This window comes from Asterias amurensis, chromosome 8, assembly GCF_032118995.1.
Source record: "Asterias amurensis chromosome 8, ASM3211899v1".
NCBI classification, from domain to species: domain Eukaryota; kingdom Metazoa; phylum Echinodermata; class Asteroidea; order Forcipulatida; family Asteriidae; genus Asterias; species Asterias amurensis.
The window spans coordinates 11,007,276-11,022,733 of NC_092655.1; the positions used below are offsets into that span (position 1 = coordinate 11,007,276).

General features: G+C 31.6%; 1 protein-coding gene across 1 annotated transcript; it reads left to right on the plus strand.

The window, feature by feature from the left end:
• The first annotated feature begins 1,363 nt into the window (after positions 1-1,363).
• Positions 1,364-15,101, plus strand: LOC139940808 (tetraspanin-33-like). The gene is made up of 7 exons (XM_071937190.1): positions 1,364-1,562; positions 2,777-2,971; positions 7,618-7,692; positions 8,643-8,738; positions 9,940-10,131; positions 11,095-11,214; positions 12,149-15,101. The coding sequence occupies exons 1-7, from the start codon at positions 1,473-1,475 to the stop codon at positions 12,248-12,250; spliced, it is 870 nt and encodes a 289-aa protein (XP_071793291.1). The 5' UTR covers positions 1,364-1,472; the 3' UTR covers positions 12,251-15,101.
• Positions 15,102-15,458: the final 357 nt, after the last annotated feature.

Sequence of the window (15,458 nt, forward strand, 5' to 3'; positions counted from 1 at the left end):
ATTGGTTTAAGTGTTATTCTTTTTCAATGTGACATCAGTGATTATTAGAGGGGAGGGCCTTAGTTTTTAATGTTTTGCATAATATACCCCCCTTGCTTATAAAGCTAAAAGCTTAAAACATCGCCCTCACTGAAGTCGATGAAGAGATATCATTGGCTGAGAGCTGTGGGCTAGCACATGAGGTGCGTGTTTCCATTTGTTTACCTCGATAATGGAATTGAGCAAAAATGACAGCTAAAGCAAAGGGGTCTTTATTGACCCCTTGCACGCACGTCACATGCGGCGACTGTGCCACGCTCACCATTGGTGGTCAATAGGTGTACTTGTAAACGCCGCGTTGCCTAAATGCGTACTTAACTGAATAAAGGCACAGTGACATTGCCCACCAATATGGTGCATCCAAGATTAATCTGATGATGAGGTCAGGCAAATTGGGTCAATATGATATTTTTCTATTGCAATGTCACATCTTGGGTTTTTGCCAACCAAGGTTGGAAAGATATGGAAAGCCATAAATGCAAAGCAAGACAAAAACATGTGCAACAGTTTATCATTCAAAATATGTTGAATTTGTTGGAAACAAAGCAACCAATCATGGGATGCATTTTTGTTTTTAAGTCTGAAGAAATATTGGATTTGGTTACAAAATGTTTTGCCAACACTTGACAGTGCATGTCAACCAGTATGGTTTTTTAGTTCAGCATTTGATTGGATGTGGGTGTTTTTCTTACCCAGAAACATCAGGGCCCAATTTCATGGCTCTGCTTTACCGTGGACATCTGCGCTTACGTATCATAGAATTGTGTGCTACAAGGGTTCCGTAAGCACAGAATCCTGTGGTAAGCAGAGCCATGAAATTGAACCCTGCTGACCAAGCTATATAAATAAATCAAGCTCACTTCTCATATCTGACTTGCCAAGACAAACAGGATGTTACAAGTTTCTTGTTCCCTCATAGTCCCAAGCAAATCTTTTAACTAAAGTTCCACAGGCCTCCCTTCCTGATGTTTTTTCGTTAATCTTGGTTTATGGACCATTTTTTGTTGGATTGATTTGAAGCAATTTAGAAGTAAAGTTCTACTTCACACCATTGATAATACTAGTTTGGGCCACTGGGCGACTGTGCACTCTCTTTCTTAAATTAAAAAGTAGTAATGGTGCTAAAATACCTATCTAACCCACACTACCGTCAATGCAGCCTCGGTGGGATTCACCTCTTTGAAAAATGGTTGAGTCCACTTTCTCTGGTTGACTGGTTAGTCGTGACTGTTTCATGAAGGTTTTGCCTAGTCGCATGAAACGGTTAGGAATGCAATGTTTGCGTGCGTAAGTCCGTCTCGGCAAAACACAATGGAAAAGTGATTCACGTCGGAATGTGTGTGTGGCTTGTGTGTTTTGGACATTGGGTGGAGTCGGCTACCTAACTGACGTTATTCGTCTTTCTGCGTTTTGGAAGAAGTTGGTTCTCCAAAATGGCTGACCAATATGAAAGAGATTTGAACAAAAGCCACATCAATCCCTGCATAAAGTACACACTGTTTGTTCTCAACTTTTTATTATGGGTAAGCTCACTCGTCATCATTAACCATGTTAACCTGACTTTGTATTTGTACGTAATACTAAATTGAAAGTTAAATGAAGTGAAATGAAAAACGAAGGTAAAAAACCTACGTTGTTTTTGTGTCATCCTGGCATGGTCATTTTGTGTTCACTGTTGTTGTGTGGACGGTTTGGGTTGCTCATCATTTTCTTCCTTCATGCTCATTCATAGCGAAAGGAAGTTCCACGGTCGACGTCAGAAACATTTCTGTGTCCTGCATGCACTGCCACTATTTAGGAACTGGAACATCTCATTTGAGTAGTTAAAATAGGCCTACTAATTTGTTTCATGTGAAATGAAAAAAGGGAAAAAGTGATGGCAGTGGGAAAAGTTTCCGTATGGCGGCACAACTTTCTCATTTGATATGAAATAATATGTGTATATAGTATCTAATAAGCCTATTCGCTATTGCAGCTGCGCATGTCCGTTACTGCTGACAACGCAATTTGTTTATCTCCCGTGACCATTTCACAATGAACCCGGGTATTGTCAAAAGGTCACGGGAGATAAACAAATTGCGTTGTCAGCAGTAATGGACATGCGCAGCTGCAATAGCGAATAGGCTTATTTACCTCAATGAGATATCCCTCTCTGTAAAAATGAGTGAAAAAGTGGTGGCGCCATACGGAGAGTTATCCTGGCAGTGTTTTCCCAACCCACCCAGTCAGGAATAGTTGGGCGCAAACTTCAAACCTTGCGCAAGCTTCAGTCTCCACTTACCTTAGCGCGCAAACTTGATGGCCTGATTTGTGCACGCAGATATTCCACCTAAATTTCAAGCCTTGCGCAAATTTGGTGCTGTCAAACCATTTGTTTTGGATCCGCTTTGGATAACTTTCCGTATGGGGCAACCACTTTTTCACTCATTTTTACAATTTAAAGGGAAACTCCTTTGAGGTAAACTAGATACTAGGCTATATTATTTCATATCGAATGAAAAAGTGGTGGCCCCATACGGAAACCTTTCCCCATCTTTTGCTGCCTGCCCATTAAAAACTCTCCTGCAACTTTATATTATTTAATAATAATAATAATAATAGCAAAATATGCTTGTGGCTTGAACATACATGTAGCTCCACACGTTCTTCACAATTCAGCTTCTCCACAGCTCAGTTGCATGTATGGATCATTAGCTTCCCAAAAAACAATATTTATAATGGGTTTTTTTCCACTCAGCTATTTTCTATTTGCCTGATCATCATCGGCGTCTGGGCATTGATTGAGAGACAGAATACAATCAACATAACTTCCTACCTAGATGTCTTCACTGAACCTTCTATTGTACTCATCGTGGTCGGTAGTGTCTCATTCATTCTGGGGTTCACAGGATTCCTTGGAGCACTCAGAGAGAACTGCTGCCTTCTTATGTTTGTAAGTATGAGCCAAGGGTTTGATTTCACTCTAGTCCTAAGAGTTATTCAAAACGTAAGGTTAGTCCAACTTGTAAGTTAACTCGAGATAGACTAGTCTAAGCTCTTTGTGAAATCCACCTCTGGCCTAGATATTATTCTTTGCCAGGGCAAGGCTATTTTCATTTTGCAAAGGCCCTTTTATTTAAAGAAAATCTATGAGAACCTTTTGAAGGGGCCTGAAGATCAGGAACAAGGGCAACAGAGGCCATTTGTGGCCTCAAGTCGAGGCCTCATGTAATAACCCACAAAGGAAATTGATTGGCCTGTGAGCCAACAAACAGGATTTTTTGTAGGATTATATTTTTTAAAAATCTGTCAATGTTTTGAACGGACAACTTTTTAAGAGAACCATTCACTAAAAATTATAGTTGAGTGAGCTCTTAATAATAATAATAATAATAATAATAATAATAATAATAATAATAATAATAATAATAATAATAATAATAATAATAATAATAATAATAATAATAATAATAATAATAATAATAATAATAATAATAATAATAATAATAATAATAATAATAATAATAATAATAATAATAATAATAATAATAATAATAATAACGACAACGACAACGACAACGACAACGACAACGACAACGACAACGACAACGACAACGACAACGACAACGACAACGACAACGACAACGACAACGACAACGACAACGACAACGACAACGACAACGACAACGACAACGACAACGACAACGACAACGACAACGACAACGACAACGACAACGACAACGACAACGACAACGACAACGACAACGACAACGACAACGACAACGACAACGACAACGACAACGACAACGACAACGACAACGACAACGACAACGACAACGACAACGACAACGACAACGACAACGACAACGACAACGACAACGACAACGACAACGACAACGACAACGACAACGACAACGACAACGACAACGACAACGACAACGACAACGACAACGACAACGACAACGACAACGACAACGACAACGACAACGACAACGACAACGACAACGACAACGACAACGACAACGACAACGACAACGACAACGACAACGACAACGACAACGACAACGACAACGACAACGACAACGACAACGACAACGACAACGACAACGACAACGACAACGACAACGACAACGACAACGACAACGACAACGACAACGACAACGACAACGACAACGACAACGACAACGACAACGACAACGACAACGACAACGACAACGACAACGACAACGACAACGACAACGACAACGACAACGACAACGACAACGACAACGACAACGACAACGACAACGACAACGACAACGACAACGACAACGACAACGACAACGACAACGACAACGACAACGACAACGACAACGACAACGACAACGACAACGACAACGACAACGACAACGACAACGACAACGACAACGACAACGACAACGACAACGACAACGACAACGACAACGACAACGACAACGACAACGACAACGACAACGACAACGACAACGACAACGACAACGACAACGACAACGACAACGACAACGACAACGACAACGACAACGACAACGACAACGACAACGACAACGACAACGACAACGACAACGACAACGACAACGACAACGACAACGACAACGACAACGACAACGACAACGACAACGACAACGACAACGACAACGACAACGACAACGACAACGATAAAATAATAAAATAATAAAATAATAAAATAATAAAATAATAAAATAATAAAATAATAAAATAATAAAATAATAAAATAATAAAATAATAAAATAATAAAATAATAAAATAATAAAATAATAAAATAATAAAATAATAAAATAATAAAATAATAAAATAATAAAATAATAAAATAATAAAATAATAAAATAATAAAATAATAAAATAATAAAATAATAAAATAATAAAATAATAAAATAATAAAATAATAAAATAATAAAATAATAAAATAATAAAATAATAAAATAATAAAATAATAAAATAATAAAATAATAAAATAATAAAATAATAAAATAATAAAATAATAAAATAATAAAATAATAAAATAATAAAATAATAAAATAATAAAATAATAAAATAATAAAATAATAAAATAATAAAATAATAAAATAATAAAATAATAAAATAATAAAATAATAAAATAATAAAATAATAAAATAATAAAATAATAAAATAATAAAATAATAAAATAATAAAATAATAAAATAATAAAATAATAAAATAATAAAATAATAAAATAATAAAATAATAAAATAATAAAATAATAAAATAATAAAATAATAAAATAATAAAATAATAAAATAATAAAATAATAAAATAATAAAATAATAAAATAATAAAATAATAAAATAATAAAATAATAAAATAATAAAATAATAAAATAATAAAATAATAAAATAATAAAATAATAAAATAATAAAATAATAAAATAATAAAATAATAAAATAATAAAATAATAAAATAATAAAATAATAAAATAATAAAATAATAAAATAATAAAATAATAAAATAATAAAATAATAAAATAATAAAATAATAAAATAATAAAATAATAAAATAATAAAATAATAAAATAATAAAATAATAAAATAATAAAATAATAAAATAATAAAATAATAAAATAATAAAATAATAAAATAATAAAATAATAAAATAATAAAATAATAAAATAATAAAATAATAAAATAATAAAATAATAAAATAATAAAATAATAAAATAATAAAATAATAAAATAATAAAATAATAAAATAATAAAATAATAAAATAATAAAATAATAAAATAATAAAATAATAAAATAATAAAATAATAAAATAATAAAATAATAAAATAATAAAATAATAAAATAATAAAATAATAAAATAATAAAATAATAAAATAATAAAATAATAAAATAATAAAATAATAAAATAATAAAATAATAAAATAATAAAATAATAAAATAATAAAATAATAAAATAATAAAATAATAAAATAATAAAATAATAAAATAATAAAATAATAAAATAATAAAATAATAAAATAATAAAATAATAAAATAATAAAATAATAAAATAATAAAATAATAAAATAATAAAATAATAAAATAATAAAATAATAAAATAATAAAATAATAAAATAATAAAATAATAAAATAATAAAATAATAAAATAATAAAATAATAAAATAATAAAATAATAAAATAATAAAATAATAAAATAATAAAATAATAAAATAATAAAATAATAAAATAATAAAATAATAAAATAATAAAATAATAAAATAATAAAATAATAAAATAATAAAATAATAAAATAATAAAATAATAAAATAATAAAATAATAAAATAATAAAATAATAAAATAATAAAATAATAAAATAATAAAATAATAAAATAATAAAATAATAAAATAATAAAATAATAAAATAATAAAATAATAAAATAATAAAATAATAAAATAATAAAATAATAAAATAATAAAATAATAAAATAATAAAATAATAAAATAATAAAATAATAAAATAATAAAATAATAAAATAATAAAATAATAAAATAATAAAATAATAAAATAATAAAATAATAAAATAATAAAATAATAAAATAATAAAATAATAAAATAATAAAATAATAAAATAATAAAATAATAAAATAATAAAATAATAAAATAATAAAATAATAAAATAATAAAATAATAAAATAATAAAATAATAAAATAATAAAATAATAAAATAATAAAATAATAAAATAATAAAATAATAAAATAATAAAATAATAAAATAATAAAATAATAAAATAATAAAATAATAAAATAATAAAATAATAAAATAATAAAATAATAAAATAATAAAATAATAAAATAATAAAATAATAAAATAATAAAATAATAAAATAATAAAATAATAAAATAATAAAATAATAAAATAATAAAATAATAAAATAATAAAATAATAAAATAATAAAATAATAAAATAATAAAATAATAAAATAATAAAATAATAAAATAATAAAATAATAAAATAATAAAATAATAAAATAATAAAATAATAAAATAATAAAATAATAAAATAATAAAATAATAAAATAATAAAATAATAAAATAATACGGACATTTATATTGCGCAGATACCTATATAAATATACTCCACTGTGCATTACATGGAATACAAAAAAATGCAGAAAAAAAAAATGAAAAAAAAAATACACAAACATAGCAAGAATGAATTAAACGGGTGAAGTAAACAAATGGGTTTTTAACTTAGATTTAAATAAATCAAGTGAAGAAGACTGTCTAGTGCAAGGTGGGAGATTATTCCACAGATTTGGAGCGGCATAGAGAAATGGCCGATCACCTAAAGTTACCTAGATTTCCTAGATGGGTGAGATAACAATGTGGAATCTTGAGAACTCCTGAGACGGTAGGTTGATTGAGAGTGAGAGAGGGATTAAAATCAGATTAACACAATCAATCAGACAGTCCAACCAAAACACAAAGATTCTTAAAGTCTGACAACGTTTGGGAAGTCGTTGACCTTTCGTAATATTGAGGCCTGGTTTTTACTACAAAGAGACACACACACACTCTAGATTTGATTGTCATGTAACAAATTTCTGATTTGTTCCTGTAGTTTTACCTGTTTATGCTGCTCATCTTCATTCTGGAGGTAGTCGCCGGAATCCTAGCCTTTGTATACAGTGACCAGGTAAGTCAAATAGACACTCAATCCCCCCCCCCCTCCACCTGAAATGTCTGTGTAGTAACAAATATAATATGAATTTCACCAGAGGGCTAGGCCTTTTTTATTTTGCAAAGGGAACTTCCATTGGAAAATCGTTATTAAGTCTAGGGGCATTTTTTGATGGGCACCAAGGGTAAGTGCAAGCCCACGAAGACCATTGCCTCTGTGTAGTACTAGGCCTTCAAAACACGCGCTTCCATAAATTTTGGCAACTTATTTTTTCAAGATTTAGAGAAAGAGAAAAAACACTAGCAGCGCAAACATCTCCTGCTCTAATGATAAGCAGAAAGGGTACAGGCTCGGGATGTAGCAGATATACCATTACATTCAAAAAGAGCTGGCGTAGGAGCCATGTCATTGTAGGCTTTACATTGGACACTTGAACATTCCTATATTTCCTTTTGGTGTCAGAGAACATCAGTAATATTCGCAGATTTCAAAATTATCCCTCCTCACCATTTTTAACACTTTTTTTCACCGAACTCAGGTAAGTATTGAGTATACAGTGCTAACACACATCGGTGTTTATGGGTAAAAACCAAAATGAATATTTTTTTCCCGATGCAAATTTAACATCTATTAAATATTTAAAGCTAGTGCATGTCATTAACTATGAAAGCTTTCTCCAGAAGACGATCAGAGCATACTGATCGAAACGTCGAGTTGGAACCAGTGGTTCTTTTCAGAACCACCCCAACTCATTTAGTGATAGTCATTACCCGGTATATGGTGTTATCCCAAACCTTTCCATGTTATTTCCACCATGCAAAGTTTCAAATCTTACTTATCTACTGTTTTATTAACATTTTAAAGCACGTTGACAAGTTTGTTTACACAGTCCTTTCCATTGTTTCTGCTTGTAACTTGTAACTTCTCAATAATCCATGTTTTCCTGTTGCCAATTTCCTGCTCAGTTTAAGAGTACAGTGGAGGAAATAGTGGATAGATCCATTGTGCAATACAGAGTAGATGGAGACCTCACAAACCTGATTGATTTCGCTCAAAGAGAGGTGAGAAAACAAACATTTGAACACTAACAATTCTTTTATATCTTACCTAAAAAATATTTTCAAATTAATCATTGTCAAGTTTGTTTATTATTCTACATTTTAGTGTTGTGTCTGTACTGTTAAGATCAAGGCCAATTTTATTTTCCTGAGTGTGGAAAAATATAGTTTTTATCTTATCTTATCTTTATATTGATACTGTATCAGGGATGAAGAATATTTGTTTGTTTATACGCTCAGTAAACTGAGTGTACAGTTTGAGTACAGCTAAGCCCACAATCAATATTGCTAAGCATAAAGAAGTAACCAGCCAAAATACAGTTAGAGTAAAGGCACTAGACATCTTTAGCAAAAGTCAAAGGCCAGTATTCTCACGAGTATCCCAACATACTGTATGGAGAAAATACAAAATCTGTGAAAAGTTGGACTCAATTGGTCACTGAAGTTGCAAGAGTATAATGAAAGAAAAAACACCCTTGTTGCACAAAACATTCAGATGTCTGATAAAAGGCTTCAGGCCTCAAGTATATATTCAATTATATTCAGCTACCTCTTTCTCGTTACTTAAGAGGGAGTGGGTTTTTACAACGTTTCATTCTATCAACAGCTCTCCATTGCTTATTTCCAAGATAGTTTTTTATGCTAAATATTATTTTGAGTACCGGTAATTACCAGTAGTGTCCAGTGCCTTAAATAAGGGAATAAAAGGGTAGCGACGAGTTCTTACACGGCAGGGTCGAATTGTCGCCTTTATCGCACGGCAACGACCCTGCAAAGTTTTAAGCAGACGTGTAAAAACGAGTCACTACTCTTATTTCCATTCATAAAAGTCCTTTTGTTAAAAACGTTAATAAAATACAATTACGGACACTTTGACAGTTGAAAATTTGAGGTTTGAAGTATTTTTTTCAAAAACTTTTTGAAGAAAATGTTGCGCATGGGTTTTATGTTTGCACGCACGTGCTTAAAAAAACATTATGCGCTGTTACATAGCTTTGAATTGCGTGTTCCGCAAGATAAACTTGCGCCCCGACACGCAGAAGCCAGCCGGTTATAAACACTGGTCATTATCAACCGTTTAAACTTCCCCATGTGACGCACTCTCCACCAATAGGAGTAGAGAAACTGTCTGGGGTATTTATGAATTATGAATCATTGTTACTTTAATCTTCCAACTAAGAGTTTATTTGTTTGTTTTATTCAGATAGGGTGTTGCGGTGGCGATAATACATATAGGGATTGGAGTCAGAACCGCTACTTCAACTGCTCTGACACTAACCCTAGCAGTGAGAGATGTGGGGTGCCTTACTCCTGCTGTCGTCCAGCACAAGTTTCTTCAGCAGGAGAGGACCCTAATATTATCAACACACAGTGTGGATTCAATGTTCAGGACCAGGTAATTGTACTCAGATTAAAGAGTTTGGCTGCTTTTTGTACGACACAAAACACAAAAGTCCACAGGTGTCATTAAACTTACACAATTTAAAGGCAGTGGACACTATTGGTAGTTACTCAAAATAGTTATTAGCATAAAACCTTACTTGGTAAAGAGTAATGGGGAGAGCTTGATAGTATAAAACATTCTGAGAAATGGTTAGTCTTTGACAATTACCAATAGTGTCCACTGTCTTTAAAGATATGATAGAAAGCTTCCCTTAAAATGTTACTTGCTGAGGTCCTGTAGTTTTTGAGAAATGAGTTATAAGAAACAATTTCACAAAAATAATGTTCGCCTCAGTGAGACTCTCCTGTAAAACTTACTCTGTGATTTTCACTTATTTTCTCAAAGCGTGTTGACTAATGAAGCTGAAATTTCTACTGGAAAAATATAACACATACAGTCTTCATTCACGTTGAGAAGGGATTGTAGTCCTGTTTGGATGACGATTCATCAGATAGACGAGTAACTCGTCCTAATGTAGGATAAATCTTAAGGTCTGCATGCTACAGTGCAGGGTTGGGACTCGTCCTAAGTCCTAAGATTAGTCTTAAGTTAGGAAGAGTTTTGTGAAATCGACGGCTGACCCTACAGCTGTTTTGTAAACATTTGACATCATCGATGACATGTTCTATAGAGAAGTTTACAGAAGTTGAGACTTTATGGGGTTGCATGTATGGACCAAGAGGACACTGTTATACATTTTTGTATCGCAGGAACCCCCTTGAATTTAGTACAACACAAACTTTACAATAATATAGAGAGAAAACAAAATCATTCATGAACTAACTACACAAATCACCCACCAAATTGAATGTCATTACGGTTTTCTGTGTCAGGAGATTTGATATTACAAACTGGTATTTATCTTTGAGTCTGAATTTGATAGTAAGTCCATAACACTTTTATTCCATGTTTTAGGCACGAACAAATGTAACTACCAGAATCTACGTGGTTGGATGCGTGGACGAATTCCTGAACTATGTGAATCAAAAGGCTTATATTGTTGGCTTGACTGTGTTTGGAGTTGCTGCTGTTCAGGTGAGTCAAAGTAAATGTTGTTTGAACAAATAAAAGCCCCCAAACCAGCTGCCTGTAGCAGTATTTATGTTTTAGTCATAGTTTTAATAAACAACCTTAACCTACCCATTATAATTATTATAATTATTTATTGGTTCGATACAAACAAACCAAAGTTACAAAAGATTGTCCCAAATTATCAAGCTTCCATCCCACATCCTTGTGGACACACCCAGGTCCATAAATCAGCCCTGTGGTATGTAAACCCAATACCCCAATGGACCTTTACTTGACCATCACCATGAACTGGTCAGGGACCAAGCTTTCCCAATCCCCTATATAGCGTCCTTAGTTTCTTCTTGGATTTTTCTTCTCTGTTCTGGTTTGCTCGGTGTAACATATTTGTACACTGTGGCCCGATCCAGTTTTATCCTTTACTTGTACTCCTTTGAACTCCGGTTTTTATTAAGGAGTAATCTTCTAAAAAATTAAATCGAAGCCAAATCAAAGGAGCGCCTCTGCTATATACTGTGTATGAATTAAGGCCCAGAGACCAGGGGTAATAGTGTTGGAAGCGCATTGAGAAGCTCTTCGGGTGTTAAAAGCGCTATATAAAAACTGGTGATTGTTATTATTATTATTATATAAATTCTTCTTTCTTCTTGTTACACCATAACTATGAGTTATAACAACATTGTATTAAAGGGAGACTTCAAGCATGAATTCCAGTACCCTTTGTCCTTCCTTGTACACTCCTTGTACTTGTACCACCGTTGATGACATACCACCCTAACTATTGTGGTCGAGTTATCATGTCAACTATCACACCAAAATGCCTTTTCTATAATGAACTACTCAGCCCTCCACTCCCATGTCATTGAACAAATTATGAGATAAAGTAGTAAGGTTTGTTGTTATCAGGAGTAACTTATAATTGTGTTTGTTTCCTCGACAGCTGTTGGTCATGTTCCTGGCTTTCTTACTTTGCAGACAAATTGAGCTTGAGTGCAGTCGCTATCATGAGTGCAAGAAACGTGGCGTGAACAATTTCGCTTAAAGGGCTGGGTACTTTTTGTAACACAAAACACAATGTCCACAGATTTACATTAAACTTCAACAGTGAGAAGATAATGATAGTAGAAAGCTTCCCTTGAAGTATTACTTGCTGAGGTGCTGTACTTTTTGAGAAATGAGTACAACAATGTCACAAAAGTGATTTGAGTCTGTTTGGGCATGTAAACATATTAACCAGTTATTGTTTAGGCCTATACATGCAAAAATAATTGTTGTCTCACTGAGACGAAAGTTATCTTTGTGACTTGTTTTACTCATTTCTCGAAACCTCTGCACCTCAGCAAGTAATATTTGAAGGGAAGCGTTCTACCATTATTATCTTCAAAGTTTAATGTAAATCTGTGAACATTATGTTTTGTATTACAAAAAGTACCCAAGGTAATGACTATTCAACGACTATTATTTGCTTTCAACGTTTGAAGTTTTAAATTTCCATACATGCCGTCTTGTCAGTTTAATCATTAGCCCTTAAAAACTGTATGGATGTTGCTATGGCTAAAAGCAAACAAATTTACTTCTCACTGAACTCGTGTAACTGCACATGAGGCATATAAGAATTCTCAAAAATTAATAATCTGATAGTTTTTCAACTTCAAAATCTGGACTCGAGTAAACCGCTTGTTGTACAGTGGTGTTTTCTAGATTACATATCTTATGATTGTGGCTATAACTGAGAAAAGAAAAAAGAAAATCTCAGATAAGAAAATTGTTGGATTTCAAATTAGGATGTACGAATGGGTTGTCATTGTTTTTAGGAACTGGGAATTTTATTCTGGTTTTTAAAACAAATATGTCGGCATAATAATTTTAATGTATTTTTTCCAAGGGGAATGATAGTCATATATAGTACATGTAATCCTAAGTTTTGATTCATTTAGTATTTCAGATAAATGTAATGTTGCGTTACCATATGTCTTTCACTGTATAAATTGTAACAATTTACAGTACTTTTTATAAAGTGTACTTTTTTAGATTTCAGATACTTTTATTCTGGTGTTATCTTTAGTGTTCTTTTATTCCGAGCTGTGTGTTTGGTAGAATGATTTTCATTTGAAAGTTTTCCGATTTGGTAAGATAGCTTTGGCCACTGACTTCTTGGAGCTACTGACACAGAAACTTGCTGATGTCATAGGGATAGGAAGCTAGTGACAGCAATCCTCCTGATGGAAGTTTCCTGTGATGTATTTTCTTGGAAATTGACATTGGGAATTAAAATATGTGTGCTACATATTATCGCTGTAAATAGGTTTGCCCAGCCAATTTCAGCCAAAATTAACTCAATTTCATTTGACACAAAATTTAATTGACACCCATGCAAATTCCTGCATTTTCTTCTAACCCAGTCTAACTAGGGTTTCTTATTAGCTATCAATTTCGTTTTTGTGAACACATAATTTCTTTCTTCTCATTCAGATTCCTTTCAGGTATTCTATTTCATCCATAGGCATTTGTGAATGCTTAACTGGTGAAATTTAAATGTTCAACAAATTAAATGAGCCGAGTGTTAAACTGAATTGTTTTTTGTTGTAATTGACCGGGAAAACCTTAAGATTAATGTGCTATCAGTGATAAGAGTACATTAACGGTACATGAATCTTGATTAAAAAAGTTGAAGTTAACAAAATCAAAGTAGACTGGAAACAAATAACGCTTGCAGTAATATTAGGCCTTAATTGCTCTTTGTGCACATTCCTGTTTAAAGACAATGGACACTATTGGTAATTGTCAAAGACCAGTCTTCTCACTTGGTGTATCTCAACATAAGCACAAAAATAACAAACCTGTGAAAGTTTGAGCTCAATTGGTCGTTAAAGTTGCGAGATAATAATGAAAGAAAAAAACACCCATGTCACGTGAAGTTGTGTGCTTTCAGATGCTTGATTTCGAGACCTCAAAATCTAATTCCTAGGTCTCAAAATCAAATTCGTTGAAAATTACTTCTTTCTCGAAAACTACATCACTTCAGAGGGAGCCATTTCTCACAATGATTTACACTATCAACCTCTCCCCATTACTCGTTACCAAGTAAGTTTTTATGCTAATAATTATTTTGAGTAATTACCAATAGTGTCCACTGCCTGTTAAGGTTTTTACAATTACATGTAGTAGGCACCTTAAAAACAATATTCCTTTGAACGCATTCCTAAAACAAAGTCTTTCTTAAAGTATTTGGGGTATTGTGGTTCTATACAAATATAATAACAATCATTAGGGTATATTGTGTATATAATTGGGGTGATTTTATAAATGTAAATTTGCTATAATTTTTTCTCTGTGTTAAGTTTAATTATCATTCACCAAAAGAAATGATGTGTCAGTAATATTATTATTTTTGTGTCAGTTTCGATAGCAAGCAATACTACATATTCAAAAAACTTGTTGAAATCTCCCAGTATCTAAAAAAAAAAAAAAAAAATATCTGATGGTTTTCACTCTTTTCATATCTGGGCTTAGTTATTAATTACTCCCAAATAACTTGCATCTATCTCAGATAAAGAGCCATATAAAGTACTTAGGATCAAAGTAGGGATAATGGTCAGGCCTAACATTCATGAAAGACCACCAAAGGTGATATTGGATTGGACAATATCTCAAGACCTAAAAGCTAAACTTTTATAACAAAACTTTTTCAGCACCACTAAAAAAATTCAAGAGGTTTGAAGTTTTTACTTTGTGGTGTGTATTCATATGGTACAGTAACCAAAGAATTGATGGATTCGGGTTAATTGGTGTAATTTATTAACATGTGTAATGTCTCGATCCTGACAAAGTATGGAAGCAGCATTAGAGAACAAATCTACAGTTTAGTTCATAAATAAATAAAGCAATGCAAACCACAATTTGTTTTGTCACGTCTTTCTAGTTTATTCAAATGAACATTTTGAACCTTCAAGATAGGTATAACTACAAAAGTTTCAGTATAAATTGCAGTTCAAGTAAAAAAAACTCAACTGCTCCCACCCAAAACACACACAAACAAACAAAACAAACAAAATACAAATCAAGAATATTGTTGTTTTTAGATAATAACAGTGCCATGTTTTCAGCAAACACTTCAGTAAGAAAAAGCAGAGGGATTGGTCAACACCAAAAAAAATTGTTTTTTTGCTGTTCAGAACTATTGGACACTTAAGTTATCTACCACAAACTACACATTTCTGAACTACATCGTACACCAAACTAAAGCTTCA

Excerpts from the sequence above, each read along its gene's own strand:
- LOC139940808 (XM_071937190.1), top strand. The coding sequence starts at position 1,473 with ATGGCTGACCAATATGAAAGAGATTTGAACAAAAGCCACATCAATCCC. Across the intron at positions 2,972-7,617 it reads ACTGCTGCCTTCTTATGTTT|TTTTACCTGTTTATGCTGCT; the intron begins GTAAGTATGAGC and ends TTGTTCCTGTAG. Across the intron at positions 10,132-11,094 it reads GATTCAATGTTCAGGACCAG|GCACGAACAAATGTAACTAC; the intron begins GTAATTGTACTC and ends TCCATGTTTTAG.